This window comes from Camellia sinensis, chromosome 3 (genome assembly GCF_055761805.1).
Source record: "Camellia sinensis isolate YWXY chromosome 3, ASM5576180v1, whole genome shotgun sequence".
NCBI lineage: Eukaryota > Viridiplantae > Streptophyta > Magnoliopsida > Ericales > Theaceae > Camellia > Camellia sinensis.
Window position 1 is genome coordinate 216172683 of NC_138963.1, and position 27360 is coordinate 216200042.

A 27360-nucleotide genomic window follows, 5' to 3' on the forward strand; every position below is an offset into this window, starting at 1 on the left:
ACTTCGAGTTGCTTTATTATTCCAGGAAGGCCAATGCAGTGGCCGATGCTTTGAGTAGGAAGTCTATTAGTAGTGTGGTTTGTATCGTCATTCGGAAATGGGAGATGTTGGGTGCTCTTGGGGAGTTTGACTTCCATCTTGGCGAGTCTGTTGAATCTGCGTCCTTGTTTACGGTAGTTGCACAACCTACACTTGTGAATCGAGTGTTAGAAGCGCAGAGGGGTGATCTTGAAGTAGAAACTATCAGGGAAAAGATCTCCAATGGGAAGTTAGAGAAGGGTTTGAATGTGTATCCCGACCAGAGTGTGAGATATACCGTGACCATTTGTTTATGTCAGAGTCTTATCGAGAGGAGGTACTCCGAGAGTTTCACCATTCACGCCTTACGGTGCATCCGGGAGACACAAAGATGTATCACGACCTTAGTCGCTAGTTTTGGTGGAGAGGTATGAAGAAAGACGTGGCGGTGTTTGTATCGAAGTGCCTTACTTGTCAGTAAGTGAAGGCTGAGCATCAGAGGCCAACGGGTTTGTTGCAACCTTGCCTATAGCCAAGTGGAAATAGAAGCACGTCACGATGGATTTTATTGTGGGCCTTCTAAGGACTCAACGGGGTAGCGATGCCATTTGGGTGGTAGTTGACCGGTCGACTAAGTCGGCGCACTTTATAGCTATGCGTGTAAGTGATTTAGTAGACTATCTTGCCGACTTTTATATTAGAGACATAGTGAGATTACACGGGGTCCCTATGACGATAGTTTCAGATAGAGATTGGCGTTTTACAGCTCGACTGTGGCGGAGCTTATAATGTGTCTTGGGTACTAGGCTGACTTTTAGTACTGCGTACTATCCTCAGACTGACGGGCAGTCCGAGCGTACTATTCAGATCCTTGAGGATATGCTTCGAGGCTGTGTTCTTGACTTTAAGGGGTCATGAGAGAGACACTTGCCCTTAGTGGAGTTTGCCTACAATAACAGTTTTCAATCGAGTATTGGCATGGCACCATTTGAGGCGTTGTATGGCCGACTTTGTAGATCCCCGATGTATTGGGCCGAGGTAGAAGATGTACCTTTGTTGGTCCTAGAGTTGGTTCGGGAAACAATGGAGAATGTGGCACTTATTCGTAAGAGGTTGGTTACGGCTCAGAGTCGTCAGAAAAGTTATGTCGACCGTAGGAGGAGACCCTTGTCCTTTGAGGTGGGAGATCATGTGTTTTTGAAAATATCACCTAGGTAGGGTTTTATGAGATTTGGAAAGAGTGAGAAGTTATCCCCTCGGTTCATTGGGTTTTTTAAGATCCTTGAGCAGGTTGGAGAGGTTGCTTATTGGTTGGCGTTGGCACCATAACTTTTCCAAGTGCATGATGTGTTTCATATTAGTATGCTTCGGAAATATGAGCCAGATCCGTCGCACGTGTTGGATTGGACTGATTTGGAGGTAGATAAGGATGCCTCGTATAAGGAGAGACCGATGAGAGTCTTAGATAGTAGGGTCCAAGTCTTACGAGGCAAGACAATCACCTTAGTGAAGGTATTGCGGAAACATCATGGGGTCGAGGAAGCGACTTGGGAACGTGAATTGGAAGTCGGAGAGAAATACCCGGACTTGTTTATTAGTGCCTGGACATGTATTGAGGCTTTGATTGCGTTAATGAGAAGTATAAGCATTGCATATGTTTTAACTTATGAAAACATTGTATATGTTATAGACATTTTGGAAACATATATTCAACATAAGTGTTGTATATGCTTTGAGAATTATGGAATATTGTGGGTGTTGTATCACTTTTGGAAACATTGTATATGTTGTGAAAATTTTGAAAACTCAGATTTTGATTAACATTGTAAATGTTTCAAGAAAATTGTAAATTTCACTCTAATGTGGGACTTGTGTATCGAGTCGATAAGAATGGATGACCAGAGGATTGGTCATGGTGTTGAACTTGTAAGGGTAACGTTGTTGTGAATGGTTAAATTTGATTTTTGAACTTGATTTGTAATTTTGGGACGAAATTCTTTAAGGGGGAGAGGTTATAGCAATTTCGATTTTAAACCGTTACTTATTGTATTCCGGACTCGGGTTGGTTTGGTTTTGAATAGTTATTCATATCTTTTTCCTTGTCGTCTTCCCCTTTATTTTAGTTATCGGGTTGTGGTTGTGCGTTTGGGACATGTTGGTTGCTATTTTTTTTCAAACATTTATTGCCCAGATTTTGGCTCTTGAGCTCGAATGGGATTCACAAATTTTGCTCCTCTGCTCGAGCGGTCATTCTTGCGCTCGAGTGAGATTTGTCAATTCTCAGCATTTGTTTTGTAGTTCTGAAATACCAGGAAAATGCTTTGGACGCTCGAGTGTCCAGTCCCACGCTCGAGTGGGGATCTTTGTCTACAATACTTCTGAAAATGTGTATTTTACGCTCGAGAGCCAACTTTCATGTTCGAGCAGAACTTTGTGTTTGACGCTCGAGCGGGGCTTTTCATGCTCAAGCAGACCGCACGTATAATAATCCGAGAAGATGGCAATTTGAGTCACTTTTTCATATATATATATATATATATATATCTTTAAAACTTTTCAAAAATCTTGTTCTTGAGCCTCTCTCTCTAGAATTAACCTTCTCTCTTAGATTTCATCTAGATCCATTGATCTTTTCACCCTAGTGCCTTTGAGAAAAAGGTAGAGCTCGTCAAGATCTACATTTTGATTTGAATAGAAGTGAGTTGCGGCGTTCTTGGAATTTCTCTCTTGTTTGACTCATCTTCTTCCTTTGAGGTAGGGATCTTTTTTATACCTTCTTATGTTATTTAGCTTAGTTATTTGTATCTTGCGTGACAATGATGTGAGTTGAGGGTGTTGTAAGCAAACCTACTGTTTGGGTATATATGGAAAGAGGGATTTTTGTTAAACATGAAATACATGAATGTAGGTTGTGAAAATGAAGTGATGTTGGTTCATAATGGTTGGAAATGATATTGGGTTGATAATTAGAAAATGAGAAGTTTTGCCCTAAAATGACTATCATGATTATTTTATAGAGATAATTGAAATTGTCATTGAAAATGTGAAATTGAGAGAGAGTATTGATATGAATGATGGGATAAGTTATGTATTAACTCATTCTTTGAAAATTTGAATAAATTATCTGCCATGAGATTGAATATCTGTTTAGAAATAATTGTATTGGGCTATCGGTAGAGGATAGCTATGATTGTTGTAGACATTGCATAAGGATTAGGTGAATTGAAACTAATCTCTTGTTGTTTGTCATTAAATATGACTATGTTTATATACATTATATATGTATGATTATGTGGGAGTGGAAAGGGGATGTGCTCCATTGTTTGATGTTGTGTTTAAATACATTGTATATGTATGAATAATTGTTTGGGAGGAGAAAGATGATGGATTCCATTATAATTAAGTTGGTCGAAGTGTCCTGGGTGAAAGTCCCGAAATTATACATGTGTGCCTAACCTGCGGCCGAAATATCCATAAAATGGCAATTGTAGTGCTTGTATAGCCTTCGTTTACATGGATCTCGTTTGACGGTTGCTCGCAGACGAAATTTTCATGAAAGAAAAATTTGAAGTGTTCATGCATTGTTGATGTGATTGTAGAACTAATGAGTTGAAGTCTCATTTGGATTGTCAAAGAGATAATAAAACTTGTCCATGTAATAAAATGAATGAAAATTAGTACCTTATGATTATATAAACCGTTGATGTTTTTATCACTGACGTTGTGTATGCATAGTGTACTTATACCTTTGCTAAATTTCATATATAGTGTTAGATGATCTCTACTAGGCTGTGGTTCATCCTATTTGGGAATAACATTTTCAAGTGTTGGTGACATACCTCTACCAAGGCAATAGCTTGGAGGGATGTTTTGGGGGCAAGAGCTTCTTAAATTTGAATTGTATATTTTTGTAAAGCCTAGGGCTAAATGTGTATGAGCTAATCTCCTTTTGTTTAACCAAGTCAAGGCTTGGAAAGATGTAAGCTAATAGGACATTTAATTATGTTAAACTTTTTTGTATTATTAACTTTATGTAATGAAATGACTATTTACTCTGATTCATGTTTGTTTTAATATATGTTAGGGTTGTATTTATTGTATTATTTTGGGGGCGTTACATTCAACATTGGGTAAGACAATTCCGAGATAAAGACGGTGGTGGAAGAGGCACATCAGGGTAGGTTCAATTCGGGGGTGGATTATTTAGGTAATTGAGAGTATACATGTGTAATTCCTTTGTCTTCTTAGTGGATTGTTTTGTGGCTTTAGCTTATGTTTTTCTTTTATCACAATTGGAGGTGCTCCAATTATGATTTTTTCTACGTCAAATCTTTGTGTTGATTGGTTATTGATTAGTTAATTGGGATTGATATCACTATTTAAAATTAAGACATAATACGAATCAATATTTCGGGAGTTTTATTTTCAAGATACTTTTAGCCCTATGGCTAATCAACCCATAATTCGGATTTTTTTATTCTTGGCTCTTCATCATCATTAGCCACTTAAGCAATTGGATATTAGCAATGCCTTTCTTTATGGGCATCTGGAGGAAGAGGTCTATATGGACCAACTATCTGGTTTTGCTGATCCCTTCTAACCCACCTTTGTTTGCAAACTTCATAAAGCTCTCTATGGTCTCAAACAAGCCCTTGAGGCTTGGTTTTTCACTTTATCTACTTATTTCCTCCAACAAGGGTTCCTTTAAAGCAAATGTGAATCCTCTTTTTTTGTTCATAAAACACCTACTTCTCTTACTTATCTTCTCATCTATGTTGATGATATCCTTCCCATTGAGACAAATGCTACTTATATTCAAACTCTCTTGTCTCATCTGCATCAGGTGTTTGCCATGAAAAAACTAGGTGACATTGCTTATTTCTTGGATATCTCAATTCAATCTGCTTTTACTGGGTATTTTCTTTCTCAACAAAAATATGCTTTTGACATTCTTAAAAAAGCAAGCATGGTTGAGTTTAAAAGCTGTCCTACACATGTTTCTTCCAAAGTCTTTGTCACTGCTGTAGATACACTTCCTTACTTTAATCCTTTTTTATACAAAAGTTCGGTGAGAGCTCCTCAATATCTTATTATCACTAGGCCTGAGCTTTCTTATACTGTCAATCAAGCTTGTCAACATATGCACTCTCCTACTGTGGGACATTTTTCGGCCTTAAAACACTTTCTCAGTTATGTGAAAGGCACTCTTTCCCATGGTCTTTACTTTTATCCAAGCCATTTTTAGTTACAGGCTTATAGTGATTCTAATTGGGCATGAGATGTCACAGATAGAAGATCCACTTTAGGGTATTGTATTTACTTGGGCCAAAATCTGATTTCCTGGTCTTCTAAGAAACAAACCATAATTTCTCGCTCTTCCACAGAAGTTGAATATCGCTCATTAGCTCATACTGCAGCTGAATTGACTTGGTTACAAATGCTCCTTCAAGAATTTCACATTCCTCAACTTTCCCCACCTGTTTTATGGTGTGATAATCTCTCATCTTTATCATTGGCTGCCAATCTAGTCTTCTATAGTTGCTCGAAACATGTAGAGGTGGACTACAATTTTGTACAGGAGAAGGTTGCTGCTCATAAGCTTTTGCTCAAATATGTTCCCATTACTGAACAATTGGCCGATATTTCATTAAGTCTCTCTTTACTACCAAATTTTCATATCTACACACAAGCTAATGGTTAATGCATCACCCCTTAGCTTGAGGGGGAACGATAAAGATACTAGTGAAGGCCCATCATAAGGCACACTCTGTTACACTAGGACAACTTAGCTTGTAACTATATATTGTTATAGAGTTAGATATATAAACAGTTAGATATACAATTAGATAGCTAGGGCTTATTCACTAGTGTATATATACACATATGGATGTATTGTTCTTGGAATTAATGAAGATATTTATTTGTTCCCTTGGTCTAAAAGTACAAATTTCAATTTTGTTTGCTCAAAGATTCAAGCGCTGAAACACTTTGTCCAAAAAGACAAGTTCAACTAAAATGACCTAAATATCCTTCCTTATATATCCTATAAACACGGTCCAAACCCCTCACACTCACTCACTCAGATCTCTCTCTCTCTCTTAGATCTGTCATTGCTGTATCGCCCTCTCCCTTCTCTTTGCCTTCGCCGTCATCATCCCCCCGTCTCCTCGTCGTCGGCCCCCCCTTCCCCCTCTCATTGTTATCGTCTCTATCATCGATTAAAGGATGGATTCATTGTTTTCTTCGCAGTTTTAGGTAGATCGAAGACCAAGACCAAAAGGACCGATCTCTGGTGACTCCAGCCACCGATCTCCTTTGCTACGTTCTCTGTCGCCAATGAAATGGCCGATTCTTCATTTTTTTCGCAGCTTCAAGTAGATCGAAGACAGAGACCACAAGTACTGCTAGACGTTGTCGCCTCAAATTTGGTTGTTTTGTGGTATGTTCTTCAAACCTCTCTCTCTCTCTCTCTCTCTCTGTTGCTATATATGTATATATAGATATGTATAATAATATATAAGTTTGTGATCTGTGATGAATTGATTTTCATATGTTTGTGTTTTGAATTGATCAATGTTGTAGTAAGAACTAAGATTGATTGTGTTGAGGAATTAGGTTTATATATATATATATATATATATATATATAAATTCTTGTGCTAATCACATGATAAAGAAAATATAAGTTTTGTCAAATTTTTTGTCATTTTCTTTTTAGGGTTTTAATCATATGATACGTAACACTAGATTTTAGTGGACAATCTCAGTTTGAGGAATTAGGTTATATATATATATATATATATATAATACTTGTTCTAATCACATGATAAAGAACATACAAGTTTTGTCCAAAAAAAATTTCATTTTCTTGTTAATGTTTTAATCATATGATACATAACACTAGATTTTAGTTGACAATCTTAGTTTGAATTCCTCAAGCAACTTCAATATCTAAATATCCTTTTTGTTTTAATGGTTTAAGTATTGATTTGATCTCCTTTCTTTGCAAGGAACATCACAATTGTAATTTCGATTTCAAAATCCAGTCAGATCTATTAAAAATGGATTAAAAATGACTCAAATCTGATTTTTTTCAATGTTTTTTTTTTTTTTTGGTGTTGTTTGGTTACTGAGAAAACCTCGAAAGGGAAAGAAGATAAATTTGGATAGATCATTTGTACAAATAGAAATATTGAACAAATAAATTTTGGATCTGAGGCTCAAGTCATCATCAACTCTTGTTCCAGCCTGACGCATACACAGAGAGAGAGAGAGGGAGAGAGATTCAAAAGGATTCAAAAGGCGATTTGTTGGGAATTTCAATAGATCATACTTTCACACAAATCATCTCTTGTTTCCAGAGATAAAAAAATATTGTGATTGCCTGTTGAATTGTTAGTTTAATAGATAAAAAAGAATTTTTAACAGATAAAAATAATTGAACAAATAATTTCAGAGAGTTGTTGTTGATGATGATTATATGAAACATATTGCAGGGGAGAGAGAAAAGAAAGATTTCAACAAATAGAGAGAGAAGAGAAGTGGAGAGGAACAGATAGAGAGAAAGTTTGAAAATGGTGTGATTTTGAACAGATAAAAAAATAGTTTACAAAATTCAACAAATAGGTTGAAAAAAAATTAACAGATAAAAAATATTTGAACAAATAGACCAAAAAAATTCATTATAAAAAATTTGAACAGATAGGAAATTTTTTGAATAGATAGAGAAAAAATTTCAACAGATAAGAAAAATTTTCAACATATAGGGAAAATTTTTGAACAGATAAGAAATTTTTTGAATAGATAGTCAACGAAAGTCAACAGATAAATTAAGGGGTAAAATTAGAAACAAAATGTCTTTCAACACTAACAAAAGGATTTCTCACCAAACTATTTCACAAATTGTGGACCTCTCACCAACAAAAATAATCCATTGGACCTAATACCTTAGACACTTTCTAAATTGAATTTATCACCAATTTAAATCTCTTTTAAATTTTTCAATTTTGAATAAGAATTTAAATTTCACATTTTTTTTCTTTCAAAATCTCTGCTCGAATCTATTTTTTCAGTTCAGAATCGTAACAGTTGTGTTTGTCTTTCAAAATATTGCCAATGCATCCCGATTCAAGCAAACTCATGAGATCCGATGGCTTATTATCATTATTATTGTATGCACCATTTGCACTAACAGGTAACATCCGTATGCTTTAAACAAGAGCATGAAAAAGATTTTTTATTTTTTATTTTTTAAATAACTTCAACAATTTACTTTCTTAAAATTTTGGGAAGCCAACTCAAAAAAATACGGATAGAGGTGTACTTTTATCCATTGAAAAGTAATATTCGCCTACACCATAATATTTCATATCTGGTATATTACACTAAATGTTATGTGTACAAGTAAGATCTATAATATTTAAAAATTAATGAGACTTGCAAAATCATATAAAAAACCGCATAGAATATGAAGAATTTGATTGAAATATTTCTGTAATAATATATAGTAATTCTTGCCAATTCCATTTGGTTCAAGCAATGGAAAACATTCTGAATCATGCACCCATATGGATGCATTCCTAGGAGGAACAAAAGAAAGGGTAAAAAAGGTTTAGCACTTCTCATTGTCTCCAATATTGATATCATTATTTCCTTGAATTTTAATAAAACAAGTGTCCAGAAAACATGATGTAAAGTATTATCAGGGATGGATATATAATAATAATTTGTATTTGTCACCCACACATACTAGTGTTAATTAGGACACAACCCTAGACCACTGCCACTACCACTAGATCTAATATAATGATGATTACATTAATTAATTTAAATTTTGAAGGGCACAAACAAGAACCCGTTTCTTGATCAATCACCACCAAAACAAAGCAAATCCATCCAAACTGAATTCTCTCTTGCTGATTCAATGCTCAAAACAGCACATATTTAAATTTGGGATATGCAGATATAGATCTTTTCCTAAGATTTCTGTTATATGGTGATGCTATTTTATCACTAAAGAATCTTTATCATCCACAATGGAGAAGTTGATCTTTATGTTTATAGGCCTATTTGGTTTGTTATTATTTTTCTTAGTTAAAAGTTGATCATCAAAAAAAAAAAAAAAAAAAAAAAGAAGAAGAGAAAAGTTAAAAGTATTTTTTCCTAAACTTTTAGATAATCATTTTTGTAAAAATTTATTTAAATTATTTGTGTCTCATTATAAGCAAAAATTAACAAATTTTTTGAAAAAAAAAAAAAAAAAGGAACAAAAAAACAGAAGAAAGTTGTTGTAGGCAACCCTAGAAATTGCACCAAAGAGGACCTATGTCGCCATCATTCTGAGAAACCCTAATCATTGAATTATTTCAAGAACATTAGAACGAGCTATGGCCTGCCTCTTGTGCTTGATGACAAAGTTTCAACAAAAAAGATTAAAGGGAAAGAAGGAAAAGAGTGAAAATGATCACACAAGAAACTCAAGAAAGTACACAATGCCAATCTGTTAAGAGTGTAATGTCTTAATCCATTGAAGATAGAGAAGTACTTGTTAGGGGACCAGAATTTTCAAAAGGGACTCGCTTCACTTCAGTCTCAAATCGGATTGGAGGATATTGTTAGATCCGTGAAGGTGCATTACGGGTTCTGTTTTGATAATTTGAATAGTTTAATGTGTACAATTTGTTGAGTACTATATGCTCGTAAGAAATCCCGTTGATTGGATATTGATAGCTATTTCATCGGATCAAATTTTTATCGACTGTTTATTTTTTCACCATCAATTTTTTTATATAAAACTAATTTGATCACGTAACTATCGATATCTGATCAACGTAATTTTTTATAGGCATATAGTACTCAATGAGTTCTACATATCCAACGATTCAGATTATTGAAACAAGACCCGTGATGGACCTCCACGGATCCAATAGTACCCTCCAATTTGATCTGGGACTGAAGGGAAGCCAAACATTTTTTGAAACTAGGGAAAGCTTGTTAATCTTCTAGTTTCTTTCACTGTTCCAAATCTAGAAACCTATAAAAAAAGCTAACTTTAATCTTTTATCATATGTACCTTAACCTAGGTCATGTATTTAAATGAGTCTACATATGCATATATATATATATATATATATAACATGCATCACATGACATACTTGCAGGAGCATTAATCTATGGCACCAAATGGGCGACAGCTTCAATTCTTCCATTAGTTACATCCATGCATGTCCATTTCAAATTTTGAACTAGCTTTCTTGTCTTCTCTTTGAATTCTGAGTTTTGGGTTTTGTAAATAGTTAGTAGGTCAAATAAATGCCAAAGGAATACAGAAATCATGTGTATGTATATATGGAGAGAGAGAGAGATTGATTTTGGATTCAGAGGCAAAGAGAGATTTTCATGGCTGCAGCTTTTAGAGTGGAATGCTAAATGCCAATGCATGGAAGAGTTGCCGGGTTGGACCGCCAAAACCCATGTACTTTTTTTTGTCATTTTTTTTCTAATGTATGTATTAAAAAACATTATTATTAAAAATAAAAATATATATAAACAAATAGTGAGCCATACCCAATCAAATTTATATTCAAATTATTTTTTGAGGGAGCCAAGCCAGAGAAAGCTAAACAAACACTAATCTAGATATACTTTAGGAAAATGGCTTATGTAAAGATTAATGATATACAAAAAATTTAGACATTGATTTGTAGATTTTGATCTCATTACAAAACAAAAATCTATCAAAGTAGTATATTGAAATTTCATAGCATTTTCCATATATAAATTTAAAAAAAATTACAAACAAGAATTTTATTCATAAAAATCCATGAAAATTGTGTGACAGTAATATTTTTAAAATAATAAGCCAATTTGATGATTATTTTATTGAACTAAAAAACAAATTAACAGTGATATAAAAACATAAATCACACCCCAAAATTAATAAAAAAATAACGTGACAAATCTTGATTTTATCATTTTAAAATCCATGTTATTGTGATTAAATTAGGGGTGATTTTTAAGAGTCTCAATATTTTTCCTATGTATAAAAATAAAAAAATAAAAAATTGATTACGACCCCAAAACTTACTCCTAATTGCATGATAATTGTTGATTTCATTCAGAATCAATTATCTGAGATCCAATTTTGATAAATTTAAGGGTGGTGTTTTAGGGATCTTTTACGTTACTCTAAAAATTATGTATACATTATGTACAATTTTTTGACCAAATGATATATAAACTAACAATTAAACTTAAAAAAACAGATGTGGCATACAGAGGTAAAATCTTGAAATTCAAAACCAAATCATTTAAATAAATAAAAAAAATTTAAAAATTCCTGGCTGAAACCAAACACGAAACCTAATTCGTAGCATTGTTTATCCGGCAAGCAAACGGGTAAACGGGAAAAAGCAGCTTCAAATTCAAAAGGCAACAAGAAAGAGGATTGACTATCAATCCCATAGTAGAAAAATCCATAAAAGAATGAAGAAACAACTCATAAAGCACACATATCCATATATGTAGCTAGCTGCACAATCAAACACACTCACCACCACAAAACAACAATAAGTTTAATCCATAAATTCATCAAATATTAACCAAGAAAATCAAGATTGAAGTTCCAACTCAACCAAGCATCCCCATATGACCTTCATACACTTTGATGTTTTCTTTTCTTGCTCATTGGGAGTGTTGTTGACAACACACTAAGAAATCACTAAACAATTAGAACAATGAATTGTAATAAATGACAAGCCAATGAAGGGTTGTTAGAACTAGTTCTAACCTTAGCCTTAAGGGTCAAAGATCTTCTGTCTCTAAATTTTCACGTTTCTTGTCCTAAAATATTCAATCACTGAATCATTAAAGTTTTGTGATGAATGTGAAAGTTTTAAGACGGAAAGAGGGATATTTGAGGACAGAAGATCTCGTCCCAGCCTGGACTCCCGGAGAAATGTGAAGAAAAACGAGAGGCATCCTTTTAAGGTCTAGGTGGTGGGAAGAATTGGGTACCCGCCATGAAAGCATTGAGTGGAGCTGGGTATATGGAAGAAGGATCAAGCATTGTGATTGCTGGATTGGTGGTGGTGGTGGTGGTGGTGGCAGTGGTTGCCGTAATGAGATTAAAGGGCTGAGCTCCTCCACCGCCACCACCACCACCGCCGGAGGAGCTCTCACCGCCACCATAACCGCTTTCGACGCCCTGATCATAGAGAATTCCTTTGAAAACATGACCCCCAATGCTGACAGCCGTCTGATAAGCATACTGCTCGTCTGCGTCATCCATGGAGCTCACTCTTACACATCGAAACACGGCTGGGGAATTCACCTCAGCAGGAAAGTGACCCACCTCTAGCCCTACTTCATCAAACCCAACAAAATTCAAAACAAATCAAAAGCTAATTTTCAAAACAAAACAAAACAAAAAACTTTAAAAGCACTGTAACTGTATTACCAATTCCATAGACCTTTTCGTCAGTTTTACTCAATAACAGTATTTGGTGGTTGGGTGAGTATGAAGTTGGACTTGGTTCATCACGCGCAAACGATATACATGGACTAAAAATCTAATGTTGTTTGCTTCTAGTCTCTCTGTCTATTAGATTTCTATAGCATTGAGTCTCTTGATATTTATTTATTATTATTCAAACACCTTTGCTTGGAATTTCAACCTACAAATCCATGAAAATCTGTGGGGTAAATTAATTTTGAAATTTCCTTTTGTTAGTTTGTATTGTAAACAACAAGGCCACAACATTACCTGATGACGTGGTGGGTAAACGAGTGCAGGCTAGAGAGGAAGAAGCACCTGGATTCTCTCTCTGCCTCTTGGGATTCTCTCCTCCTCTCAGACTCATCATCATCAACTCCTGCTGTTGTTGTTGGGGTTGATTTTGATTTTGATTTTGATTTTGATTTTGATTTTGATTTTGTTGTTGTTGTTGCAAAACAGTGAGTTGTTGTTGTTGTTGTCTCTCGCGCCGCTTGGCAGCTGGAACCCAAGTGCTCTTGACGTGGGTTTGGCACTGAAACCCTCGGCTCTTGCAACAAGTCCTACACCTCAGATATGGGCAGTCCTTCTTCGATTGATTCCCACAGTCTTGGCAATTCACTCCCCCTCCCGTTCCTCCTTGCCTCATCATCATCCCTCCTCTCAACTCCTCATCAGAATTTCGGTTGCTGATTCTTCTACTAGAGGAAAAGTCTATCTCTTGCAGTTGATGATGATGTAGTTTTTGTTGATGGAGATGATAGTACTGTTCCCATAGCTCAAAACCCTTGTTGTAGATCTCTTCGTTTCTAAACAAAAACAAGTTACTTTCTTGCTGTTGTTGTTGTTGTTGGTGGTGGTGGTGGTGGTTTGTTTCTTCTTTTCCAATTCCACCTAATGAGAAAAACCCAGACATCTTCTTCTACACCCAAGAGCTGAGATTGTTGACCTCAATTTGAGGTTAAAATCCATATCAGAAAGCTTACCCTCGATGAAGTGGCTTCAAAAGACTCAGAGATCTGCCGTTTGATTTGTGGGTTTTTTCTGTGGTGTGGTGTGTTGATCAGTGTGTGTTCTTCTTTTTCTGATTTTGTTTCTGATTCTGAATCTCTCTCTCTCTTCTTTGGGAATTTTTTAGGGCAACTTACTTGCTCCTCTTCAATTCTGTCTTTGTTTGATGCATTAAAGTCACGGCCTGCAACGCCGCCATGGCCACTGCAACCTCAATTTAAGACAGCCAACAGTACTCCTCTCTCTCTCTCTCTTTCTCTCTCTCTCTCTGATTACAGAAAATCTGTATCTCACCACACTTCTCTACAGTTCTCTTGCAGTTTGGCAAAAAAATCACATAAAGGGAAGAACCAATCTCTGCCGTTGCATGTCCATCAAACGGTCAATTCCCTTCCATGTGTCAACACATCAGCTTTTGCTTATTCGTCCTTGAACCGGAAAACACGCTCGATTTTTTCATTTTATTTTATTTATATATTTATTTTTTGTGACCGTTCCTTCCTATAATTAAGAAGGTTTTATTAATTTTCAATCAACCGAACAATCTACTAAAAGAGGAAGGTAAACACCACCGCTCACATGCACAACACATAACATAACAAATCACAAATACTAATGATTCTCTTATATCAACAACGCGTTACGTTTGATAAGACCCCTTTGATGCAATTTTTTCCTAAAAAGTTAAGTTATAAATTTTACGATCGTGATACGTAGCTCGAATGCCGCGGCTCGAAACGCGGCTCGACACCAAAACGACGTCGTTTTGGTGTCGATTTTGGTTTTTTTTTTTTTTTTTTTTTTTTTTCCCTGGTTTGCAGAAGAAGAAGAAGAAGATGGTTTGCAGAAGAAGAAGAAGAAGAAGAAGAAGAAGGGAGAAGAAGAGAAGGGAGGAGGAGGAGGAGGAGGAGGGAGGGAGGGAGGGAGGGGAGGGGGCCATAAAAACCGGTTTGAGGAGGAGGGGAGGCTGGGCTGCGACGGAGGAGGAAGCAGCAGCGGCGGCCGGAGCTGCGACGACGGTGGGGCGGGGCTGCGACGACGCCGACCTTCCTCTCCCTCCCTTCTCTTTCTCCTCTCCCTCTCTTTCTCTCCCTCTCCCTCTCCCGCTCGAGCCATTTCGAGCCTGGTAGCTTCGAGCTACCAGGCATTTCCGTAAATTTTATGTATATATATTTTTTCAATCAATTATATTTTATCACTTTAATCTTTCATGTCAATAATCACATTATATAAAAATATTTTATTATATATAAATTAAATATTTGATACAAAATTAAATTTTAATATAATAATATATTTTTATGTCATGTGAAAATTAGTGTGATATTTTTTTGTTTAATTTTAAATATAAATTAATTTTGCAAATAAATTAAAAAAAAAATTTTTGAAGCACCATGAGCCGAAGTGAAGAAAAAAAAATTTAAGTACTAAATAGGGCTGCTCACGGGTCGGTTTTGGCCGGGTGCGGGTCAAACCCGACCCGACCCGCACTTATGCGGTTGGGGAAAAATGGACCCGCAACCGCCCGCGATGCGGTTCGCGGTTTGTGCGGGCGGGTGCGGTTCGGTTTGCGGTTTAGTTTTTTTTTTTTTTTTTTTTTTTTTTTTTTTTTACTTAAGCAAATTTGACATTTTTTGTTACTTTCTAAACATTTTTTTTTTTTTTTAGAAGAGTTATAAATTAATTTACAAGATATACAAACATGTTAGATAAGATGATATGGAACTATGCTTGAGGATAGTAATTAATCTTCCTCTTTAGCTTGCAAAAACAAACCCTTAAAGTCAAACTAGTAACACTAATTTAAATATGCAAAAACAAACCCTTAAAAGTCAAACTAGTAACACTAATTTTAATAGTGAATTAATCTTCACTGTTTAGTTTTTAATATGCAATAATGTGATAATAGAATGACAATTCAAAATATCATATTTAACTATGTCTACTAGACTAATGGAATATAATGATTTTTTTTTATATATATATAAATAAAAGTCAAACTAGCAACACTAATTTAAATATCATTAGATCATGATAATGTATATAAGTGCCCATATAATAAATTTTACTTTCATCCAAAATGTAAAAATAAAAATAATTAGTTATCTCTATCCATCCAAAATGCAAAAAATAATAATAATAACTAGTTATTCTTTCTTTCTTTAAAAAAAAAAAAAAAAAAAGATGCGGGTTGCGGGCGGGTCGGGTTCGACCCGAACCCGATCTTTTGCCAATTTCTTCACCCGCACCCGCCCGCCTACCTACATCGAAACCGCCCAAAGCACTGCGGGTAGGGTAGGGTCGGGCGGTTTGTGCGGGCGGGTGGGTTTGTTGCCCAGCCCTAGTACTAAAGTCAAAAAATGACCACACATAAATGGGACAAAATGTAAGCTACTTTTTTTTTTTTTTTTAAAGATATTTGACCTAATATCATTTGATTATTTATTAATTATTTTAACAACAAAACCAATCGTGAACAAGCAGTGGCGGAGCCACAGAGGGTCTAAGGGGTCACGTGTCCTCATGAATTTTGGAGTATATTTATTTTTTTTGCAAATATAAAGAAAATATTTTAAATAAAAAAATTATAAAATATTATTTAGAGTGAAATATCAACGATATTTTTAAAATTATAAAAATAATAATAGTTATTTTTTATTGAAAATAAAGATATTAAGATAAGTCATATTATTATTTATGAAATTTTCAATACAATAGTGATGTCTATCATTATTGACATAAACTTATAATTAATCTCAATGAAGATATAGAATTTATTGAATTGTTAGTTACATTTGACATGTGAGATTCATCCTCTATGTGTTTCTTGACTATTGATTGGTAATATTATATGTCAATGATGACGTAGTATTACTATTATATTGAATTTTTATTGAAATTTTGTATAAAAAATTATTTTATCATTATATAATTTATTTTAAAACTTATATCCATGACTTTTTTTTATATTGTCCATGATATACTAGTTATAAATAATATATATATATATATATATATATATATATATATATATATATATATATATTTTTCTTGAAGTCAATCATAAAAATTTATGTAAAATATTTTTTGTAAAATTTTTTAATGTTATAATTAATAAGTGTCTCCTCCAATTTAATTTCTTAACTCCACCACTATGAACAAGTATGTAAATGGTTTACAAAATATATAATATTTTTTTTATAAAAATCTCTAATGCCATTCAAAGATAATTAATTATTTTTAACTTATATAAGTTATTTTAATTTCATAAATTATAAATAAAAACTATACAAAATATATATGCATATATTTTTCCTTAATATAATTTTTTTTTAAATCCAACAAATTGCACTAAACATAATGGGAGGATGATAAGGGTCGCTGCGATGATTAGTGTCGCATGTCGGTGATATGTTATCACTGGTTAGCAATTAAGTTTTTAAATTGAATTAAAATTAACAAAAATTCTAGGGTGTGTAATTAAATAAAGCTGTCTTTTCCCGTATTTTAGGGTTAACGCCTCGTATTCCACCTTAATTCTCTTGGGTAATTATTATAACTTTGACTTTATTTACCATCATAGTTTGTTTCAGAATATAAAAAGTTGCTTAAAAGTTGTTTAGGGGTCAACACTTTGGACAGTAACAGAACTGATGTAACACACATATATGAGAGAGAGAGAGAGAGAGAGAGAGAGAGAGAGAGAGAGAGAGAGACCCAAAAACATATGTTTGGCCCTAATATCAAAGGGTACTCCTAAGTCTTTACGAGCCAGCTCAATTATATGCAAATTCTTCAATGGTCTGACACTGCTTACTCAAAATAGTTCTAAATTTGGCACAAAATCATAGGTTGCATGTGAAGTGTTCTATTTTTTTTTTTTTTTTTTTTTAAATTGTTAATCCTGTATGAAGAGTTAAAGATTCATGATTGTACAAAAATAAAAGTCAAAAAGATGGCTAAAGTATTTTGGAAAGGATTAGTTATACAAACTTGTAAGTTGTAACTAAAGATATATTTGAAAGCTCCATGTGAGTGATTTGGAATTTGAAACATTGTGAACAAATGGCGATGGCATTTGTTGTGTTTATTATTTGAAAAAAATAAAATTATAACAAAATGTCTATGTGTGTAGAAAAAATTAGATACCAAATATACAAATGTGAAATAAAAAATAACATTTATTTTTTAGGTGTCAATCTTTTTAAAAACATTTTCGATGATTATTGGACACTAAAAACAAACATTTAAAAGAGTAAAATGAAAATGACTCAAATAATCAATTTAAAATCTGTGTAGAGCCCATCAAAACAAAATTTTGAAATCCAGTCCACTCTTCCAACTGGAAAGGAGTTTGACCTTATTGATACCCCATTTTCGTCGATATAATGTGTTGGATTGGCTTCCCTTCATACCTTATCTTTTTATATCGGGGTTAATTTTAAACTCGTACTGATAATTTAAATTCACTGTAAGAAAAAATACTTTTGGCGACTACCTATTTTTTTTAGTCGCAAATAGTCCACTTTTTGTGACTAAAATTTAACTTTTGGCGACCACAAGGTTTTGGTCGCAGAAAATCACCTTTTGGCGACCAAAAAAAAAGTTGGTAGCGGAAAGTATACCTATTGGCGACCAAAGGCTTTTTTGGTCGCGGAAGATTATCCTTTGGATACCAAAAAAAAAAAAATTGGTCGCGGAAAGTATACATATTGGCGACCAAAGGCTTTTTTGGTCGCGGAAGATCACCCTTTGGGTACTAAAAAAAAAAGTTGGTCGCGGAAAGTTATGACAGGATAAATTTTTAAAAAAAGGATACTACTGTAATAACATGCTATTTTTCTGTTTAGGCATTAAAAGTTTTATAAAATAATATATAACCCAATTTTTATGGGTTATATATTTTTTTTGCCGAATATGAACAAGAAGCATGTTATTGGTAGAGTGGATTGGGTGCGTGGTGAGTCCTTGGTTAGGAGTTCAAGTCCCAGGCAGCACAAAAGAATTATTTTTTTTGGGTCAAGGCGCTGACTTTTGGCAACCAACTTATCTTTGGTCTCTAAAAGTTTACTTTTGGCTAATATGAATTGGACTTTCCGCGACTAAAAAAGTTGGTCGCCAATGGTCACTTTTTTTGGTCGCTAAAAGTTTCCTTTTGGCTAATATGAATTGGACCTTTCGCGATAAAAAAAGTTGGTCGCGAATGGTTACTTTTAGTGACCAAAGGTTTTTTTGGTTGCAGAAAATTATCTGTGACGAGGCTTTACCGACCAACTCGCGACCAATATATTTTAGTCGCGAAAAGATTTTAGCGACCAAATATGGTACTTTTCGCGACCAAAATGTTGGTCACGAAAAGTGTTTTTTCTTGTAGTGACTGTCTATCTTGTATATTTTGTAATAGAGGTCATTGATATAAAAAATGAATTTTATCGGACATTTATAAACATAAGAAAAAAATCATATTTTGTTTTATAAAATAAATGACAAATGTGATTGGAAACTTAAACTATTCATTTTTAAAAAAAAAATGTTATTTATTCATATATTTATAGTTGTCCAATGAAATTAATTTTTTTATATGAATAACCTTTATTATGATGTCTACAAAATAGACGATTCGGATCATCGATACAAGTTTAGAATTGAACCCTATAAGAGAAGTACGAGGAGATATAGCAATTTACATGGTTGATTTTTATTACATCAGAGAAATAAAGAATTGCGCACTACAACAAATTACATTTTTGGTAACTAAATTTTTAATCGCCAAAAGTCATTTTTTTAGTCGCCAAAGATTTTTGTCGATTGAAATTCTTGGTCGCCCATTTGGTCATTGACTGACTGTCGGCAAAAAAATTGGCGACTAATTTTTTTAGAGTCGCCAATTAGCGACTAAAAATTTAGTCGCCCAAAAGAAAATATTTAGTCGCAAAAAAAAAAAAAAAATTCATCTTCAGCTTTTTAGTTACCAATTTTTTAGTTGCTAAAAACTTCACTCCTTTTTGGCTATCAATTTTTTAGTCGCTAAAATTATGATACTCCCTTTTAACTATTAATTTTTTAGTCACCAAAAACATTTTTTTTTTTTTTGGCTACTAGCTGTTTTGTCGCCAATAAGTTCCCTTTTTATTTTTTGGCTACTAAATGTTTAGTCGCCAAAAGCTCTACTTATTAATTTTTTTTAAAATGCACAAAATGAATATTTTTCATTAATTTCTAAATTATATGCATTCAATTATCAATGCAACCTGTAACCTGTACATATATAAAATAATACATCTATCAATTATAATCTAAATCCATTATCAATAACACCCATTTCATTATCAACTATCTAAAAACTTTAACTTGTAACATCTTATTCCAAGTATCATATAAATTCATTCCAACCAAGTATAATACATTTAAATTAAATATTACATACAAAAACACTGTATTTTTAAAACAGAGAATTGTACAAAAATATATGTCTTCCATATACATAACAAATGCCTTTCGTACACAAAAATAAATATCCACAATAGCCCACGCGAAAACAATCTGTTTAAAAAAAAAAAAAACTTATTCAATAAAATTGACATTTCGAATTATAACAATTATAAAATTAATAATTCTAATATATTATACTCTGCAAATTATAACAATTATGACAATTTAGTAGCGGACAATTATAACAATTAATAAATTAGGACAACACTGGAGTAATTTAATAATTATTAGAATGTTATCTGTGGGATTCACAATGAAAATCAAGCAACTAGAATATTTACTATATGATTCTCCATTGAATTGAAAGAGTGCATTCTCCATTGAAAGAGCTCATTCTCCACTAAAATGAAAGAGCACATAGATATATATACACACACAAACATCTATTCAAAAGATAGAATATAATAAGCTGTAAATTAACCTGAGCAAGGTCGTCAGTGGCATAGTCACAGAATAGCGAATAACCATTTGGCTAGAGAAAAAAAAGTTGAAATCACATTAAGAGATCATAATAGTAATATCAATTACAGATTTTCAAAATTTTATAGTGGCATTTACTAATCATTACCTTTAGAACTTTTCTGATATTTGGCAACACCAGTGGCATCTTCTCAGGGGACACAACAGACAACACGAATATCTACTTAAAAACTCAGCTAGGTAACAAAAAACATTACAGGAAAAGCAAGTAAACTCAAGATCTGAAGCAAATGCTAAATGAAGCACTCCTACAAGAGGAAAGCACTTAGCATCAATAAGTTGAACAAAATGAGGATGTTGTCACAGCATACATGTCATACGCTCATTCTTAGTCTTATAGAATGAGTCTTATGTTTATATAAATAGATATCTCCAACTTCAAAATTATCTACACACAACTCATCCTCATCACCACTATCATCTACTACATTCAGAAATGGTGGGAACAGTTACAGACTCTGCTAGTATTGCTTCTTTAGCAGATTACATCAAAAATAAATTCGGAAAGCTCAACATATTGGTAAGATTGGAAACAAACTAAATTGATTGAAACTAATTTTATCTATATCTATCTAATGGGTAATTGTTTACTAACATGTATGGATGTAAATTCTTGGTAGATGAACAATGCAGGGGTCAGCGGAGTCATAATGGATGCGGAGTCTTTTACTAGTTTAAAGCTTAAGTCTGGAGAGGTATGTCGTTTACCTATGAAATAGTAGAAGGGTGTCTACGAACAAATTACTACGGACCTAAACAGCTATCTCAAGCTCTCATTCCACTTCTTTGGCTCTCTAGTTCTGCAAGAATTATTAATGTCTCACCCGGTTTGGGGCAGCTAAAGGTAAAAAACTTTCCCTCAAAGGCTGGTTAAACTGTGCTATAAATTTAGCCTGTGACGTATAACCAAATGTTTTTATGCAGTATGTTATAAATTAATGGACTCACAGAATAGAAAGTAGATGAGGTAGTGAGTCGGTATTTACAGGATGTTAAAGAGGACTTGTTAAGGCTGCTCTGTTCTCTCTGCTTATGTTGTATCCAAAGCAACTCTTAACGCCTACACGAGGTTTTTAGCTAAAAAATTCCCAAATTTCGGCATAAATTCAGTTACTCCTGCCTTTTGTAAAACAGACATGAGCTTTAATAATGGACACTACACGGCTGAACAAGGTGCAAAAGGTCCTGTAAAGCTGGCTTTGACGGTTGGTGATGGTCCTTCTGACCTATTCTTCTTTTAGATGGAAGAAATGACCTTTTAGTATCTATTAAGTGTTGAAATTGCCTATGAACCCAACTGGGATTAGCTCTACTTTGATGAGATGCATGTATCATCAACCTTCTAAGAATAAACAGTCCCCAAATTTATGATTTTTACAATGAACTTGAATTACAAGCATGTGTTGTATTTTGAAGAGAAAAAAAAATGCACCATTTTGAGGTATTGAAAAAATAATAACTCCCTTCGAAGCATGTGATGGATAAAACATTCTTTCTTACATTCTCTAACACATAATTACATGAATGATAAAACCTTCACAGAATTGTAATACTTCGGAAAATAGATGCTCCAAATATAATTTTCCCAGTCAGTGCTTGAGAAACAATGGTGTATGTGTGTCTATTTGTCTAAAATTATCAACGATAAACAACTCACAGACAGAAAGTGTGATTTTTAAGGAATGTGAATAAGTTTACCTCCAAGTGAAGATTTCTTGAGATACATAGGTCTGTTTCAAACTTTAGAGTGGCTCCTTGCAGCATTTCGGTTCGTATAGCATCCCACAAAGTAGATTATTGACTGATTTCACAACAGATAATTGTAAGAAAAATAAATGAACTCGATTAGAAGGTCCTGATCATATAAACACTGTCAATAAAATGATAATCCACAAATATTATGCTACTTTCATAATACAATTTGTCAATTTCAACAGTAGAAGATATAAAATGCAATCAATATGCCATATTATTTGTTATTCCTCATTCGGTAATGAGAAAAAGATAATTTGATTTGTTCCAAACTAGATGGAGAGGAGTTTCTCACCAAAACAACAAACAGAACAACATTAAAGGTTGTGTACAATGTCTTCTCAAAACTGGGGTCTACATCTCCACCAGGAACATAACGAATGTAATAATCGAAATGGAAAACCCTAGAAATTGCAAGGGTCATCCGTCGATCCAAACCCTAGGCGCAGATTCAAATCGCAAAATAAAAAGAAATGAAGAAAGATAGAAACAGACAGAAGAACTTCTGAGAAAGAGTATCTTGAACTCGATCGAAACCCTAGGTGTAGATTCAAACTCGAAAACAAGAAGAAACAGAAAAAGAAACTTGAGAGAGAGAGAGAGAGAGAGAGAAAGAGAGAGAGAGAGAGAGCGTACCTTCAATCGAGTTCGAAAGAATTGGGATTGAGAGATTGAGAAGAACATGAAGGAGAAAGAAAACGAGATTGAGAGATTCAAACACACAGAGAGAGAGAGAGAGAGAGCGTACCTTCACTCGAGTTCGAAAGAATTGAGATTGAGAAAAACATGAAGGAGAAAGAAAACGAGATTGAGAGATTCAGACCGAGACAGAGACAGATAGAGCGACAATGCGTGAGAAAGAGACAACAATCATATGTCCGTGAAGGGCTAGGGCAAATATAAGGAAAATGAGAAAATAAATAAAAGAAAATAACAAACGGCGACTAAATTCAGTCACTAAAAGTAGTAATTTGGTGACTAAAAATATTTTGGTCGTTAATTAATTTTATAAATCTGTCCAAAATTTGAAAGGTTTCCCTCCAAATATTTTAGTTTTTTAGCGACTGAAATTTCTTTTTGTCGTTGAAAATATGTTTTTGACGACCAAACTTTTGGTTGCAAAGATAAAAAATAATTTTTTATTTTACATTCGGCGACTAAATGGTGTTAGTAGCCAAACCCAATATACAGCGACTAAAATATTTTTAGTCGCCAACAATCAATATATCCCGACTAAAAAAAATTAGTAGCTAAATATTGTACTTTTGCCGACTAAAAAAAATTTTAGTCACCAATTCCATAACATTTGGCGACTAAATTTTTTTAGTCCCCATTTTTAATTGCCAAAGGTGCATTTTGTTGTAGTGGTGATTAACAAGCAAACAATTTTGAGCAACTATTTATTTTATTTGAGCATTCGATTCCCACACACACAAGATAATTTTTATTATTTGATTCTATATCTATAGGTTAAAAATTCTTTATTCTTAAATCTATTTATTCTTAAGGTTCAAGGCATATTTAAATTTTTTAAAATACATGAATTTTCATATTATTATTCTTAAATCTATTTATTCTTATGGTTCGAGGCATATTTAAAAAAATTAAAACAGATGAATTTTTGCATTATAAATCAATAATTAAGACTGTATTTAGACTATTAAACAGAAAATTTTGAATGTAAAAAATTCAATGCCCTAAATCTATTACCCAGAGATAGTTGAAAATGCTTTTTACAAATATTTGCAATGACCTTTTTGTTGGACTTACCATTAAAAAAAATGGCAAAAATAATTGGATCCACTCGGCATAAAATTCAATGTGCCTGTTTGGTGCAGCTTAAAAGCTGCTTATTTCAGCTTTCAGCTTAATTTAAGTTATTTTGATGTGTTTGGTTTAGCTTAATAATGTAACTTATACCTTTTTGTAAGTCAGAAATCAGCTTTTGTTCATAGTTATAAGCTATAAACTGTTAAAGCATAAGCTATAAGCACTTTCTCACAACACTACCAAACATGGCCAATGTACGACTCTAAAACAGCTGTGATGGAGACCCCAGTCTCCCAGCACCCCCAGCACCCCACACACACACACGTGGGGGTTGGTCATTGAATCAAACCAAAAAAAAAAAATAAAATAATTAAAGCACTCCCACCACTTTCACATACACATGAGGGTTAACCATTGGATAAAAAAAAACATATATAGACCAATCACACCCCACTAGGGAGGGGTTGAGGCTATATTGGACTCTAAAATCATGGTCAGAAGTGTGACATCTTGATTTGTAGTTAATTTGGCTAGTGTCGCAATTGGTCTTTTCGTTTATTTTATTTTATTTTATTACAATTTACTATTCAAAATCTGATCTAAAAAAAAATTTACTATTCAAAAAAAAAAATTGTGGTTATGTTTTAGTTTACTTTTCAAAAATAGTTTTATAAAAAAATTACAAAAAAATATAAACTAGTTTGATAAAAATAAATACTATAAAAATAATTTTACAATTTTAAAAATATTTCTACCTCAAAAAAAGATAAAATTATGTATAAATAATCAATATTTTTCATTTTTTCAACAAATTATTGTTTTGATATTTAGAAAAAAAATTGAAAATGATTATGAAAAAAGCTAATCAAACATAGCCGTAATACTAAAAAATTGATATATTCTAAGAAATTTTCACTTTTTTTTTTTTTTTTTGGGTTATGAACAAAGTTTAGTGAACCATCATTTTTTAAAAAATTTTTATCATCAATTGAATTTTGGCAAAGTAACCATCAAAATATATTTGAATTTTCCCAGTGTATGCAGAAGTACGGACCCGCGGACCGTACAACACCCATTGACAAAAAGAGAAATTAAATAAATAAATAAAAATTAGGCGTGGTGGTGACTAATAAAAAATTTATTACTGAAAAGTAATAATTTGTATAGCAATTTAACGGTCTTTTATTACTATTATTATATACATTACCTGAAAATTAATCTTTTAGGGGCCCGAGGCAAAAACCTCTTTTCTTTTCCTTTTGTATTATCATTAACCTTTGTTTAATCTTAATCCCACCTCTAATCCGACAATCAGTGAGGCATGGACTGTTATGATGTTTTCAATTCATTGGCTGAATTGCATTAACAAAGTCTTTTTGATGACCTTGGCATATATTTTTTGTAAGTCCACATTTGCACGATACTTTAGCATGTGATTAGCCGCTCACATGTTGATTATACTTTTGATTAAAATCAAGTTTTTAGGTAGTAGTTAGGTAAAATTTATAATTTATATTTTTTGTTTTAAAAATCATTACATATGATTATGTTTATTTGTAAGAAAATAAAAATAAAAAATATGTTTAATCTACACATTTTCAAAAAATAAGTAAGGAGGGATTATCGGATATAGTGGTTAAAGGTGGTTTTTAGTTGCTCGAGATGAAGGAACATGCTAGACAGGAATAGAATCAAGATTTTGTTATTGGAAGGGTTAAAGACAAATAAATTTTTTTCACCATATATACAATCTTACATGTATATACAATATGATATAGTAATCTCTAATAGAATAAGAAAAAATTGAATAGAAAATAAAAAGAGAATGTAAGTGTTAAGATTAGGGACACCCAAAACTCAATCACACACATACAGAGAACACAGAATTTACGTGGTTCGGTAGAATGCCTATGTTTACGGAGTGGAAATCTCAAGTTTTCACTAAAATAAAGCAACTACAAACAAATGGAGGTGGAGAAAAATTCTCTCTCAACTCACAGCTCTCTCTCTCTCTCTATATATATATATATATACATATATATATATATATATATATATATATATATATATTTGATACAAATTAGCTTCCCCCTCCCTCTCTATTTATACACAAAGCTGAGAGGTGTGAAAGCTCGGGTGGGCAGTCATTTCTTCTTACTGCTGGTCAGTTGGTAGCCTCATTCTTGACTATACTTGAAGCTTTCTTCCAGCTCCTTCCAAACTTGGTTAGCCTCCAATTTGGACTTTCAGAAGCTTTTACAATGGTGCGAATTCACAACAATTATCCTCCTCCACACCAATGTACACAACTGACTTCTCACTTGAAGTCCATCCCAACAAAAGCTCCACAAATTTCGAGTTTGTCTCTCAAGACCGTTTTTGTAAGCATGTTGGTTGAATTCTTATCTATGTAGATCTTAACTAGTTCCAATAACTGCTTCTCCATCACTTCGTGTATCCAATGATACCGAACATCAATGTACTTCATGCAAGAATGGTACATAGAATTATTGCTCAGGTATATGGCACTCTGGCTATTACAATGTACCGTGAACTTTTCTTACCTTAGTCCCAGTTCTTAACCACAACATTTCTTTCCTAACTGCCGCTGCGGTAATATACTCTGTGTAGACACCCCATTTTTGACCGACCTTAAGACTCAGACGTCACCAATTGAGCGCTTGGTGATGCTGCATATCGTGCTCGTTCAGAGGTTTCAGAGTCTCGGCTGCGAGCCTCGCCTCCAGACTTCCGGACTCTTTCATGCTTTGCCCCGGTTTGCGAACCAGGCTCTGTTTTCTCTTCTCGAAGGGAGGGAAAGGTCTCGTAAATCATCTCTCAGTGGCCGTAGGCTACGTTTCGTGGTCGTAGGCCATTTTGCCCGTTTGGAGTCCGGTTTTCGGTTTTTCGGAGCCGTTGGCCGTGTGCCTCGGTTCGGGACCGCTTAACCACCTCCGTTTGCTTTGGTTTTTGGCATGCATCTTATTTACTCCCTTTTGAAGGACACTGTGGTCCGAAAAACCAACTTCGTGGTCGAACACCACTTCTGATGCCTAACAGTCAGTTTTCGGGGCCTCGGGCTGTGCGTTTCGGCCCCCGAACCTCCATTTTGCATCGGTTTTAGTTCATTTTTGGCAGGGACCTCTGTTTCATTGTTAGGAAGGTCGTAGAAGGGTGGGAGGCCAACAATTGTTCTGACGACCATGTTTTATTCCTCTATCGCCCTCCGTCGCCCGTTTTTCCCACTTGAAAGCCAATGTTGACCACCCTAAGGCCACTTTTTCTTGCCCCAAACCACATATTTGTATTGTATACACCTGGGAGGCCACCAATATCATATGGCCG

The 27360-nt window shown here is 33.8% G+C and overlaps 1 protein-coding gene and 1 non-coding gene across 4 annotated transcripts; both read right to left on the reverse strand.

Moving 5' to 3' along the window:
• Positions 1–11589: 11589 nt before the first annotated feature.
• Positions 11590–14051, reverse strand: LOC114263082 (protein SHI RELATED SEQUENCE 1-like). Its single transcript, XM_082917523.1, has 2 exons — positions 12781–14051; positions 11590–12377 (listed from the first exon to the last, which is right to left on the reverse strand). The coding sequence occupies exons 1-2, from the start codon at positions 13424–13426 to the stop codon at positions 12001–12003; spliced, it is 1023 nt and encodes a 340-aa protein (XP_082773649.1). The 5' UTR covers positions 13427–14051; the 3' UTR covers positions 11590–12000.
• Positions 14052–19848: 5797 nt separating this feature from the next.
• On the reverse strand, positions 19849–23017 carry LOC114263053 (uncharacterized). 3 transcript variants are annotated; one of them, XR_014362919.1, is made up of 3 exons: positions 22882–23017; positions 22192–22684; positions 19849–20741 (listed from the first exon to the last, which is right to left on the reverse strand). It is a non-coding gene; the product is annotated as an uncharacterized LOC114263053 (transcript). The 3 variants fall into 3 exon arrangements; XR_014362920.1 differs by lacking the exon at positions 22882–23017 and having other exon boundaries at positions 22192–22294; positions 22541–22875; XR_014362921.1 differs by lacking the exon at positions 22882–23017 and having other exon boundaries at positions 19849–20485; positions 20582–20669; positions 22192–22875.
• Positions 23018–27360: the final 4343 nt, after the last annotated feature.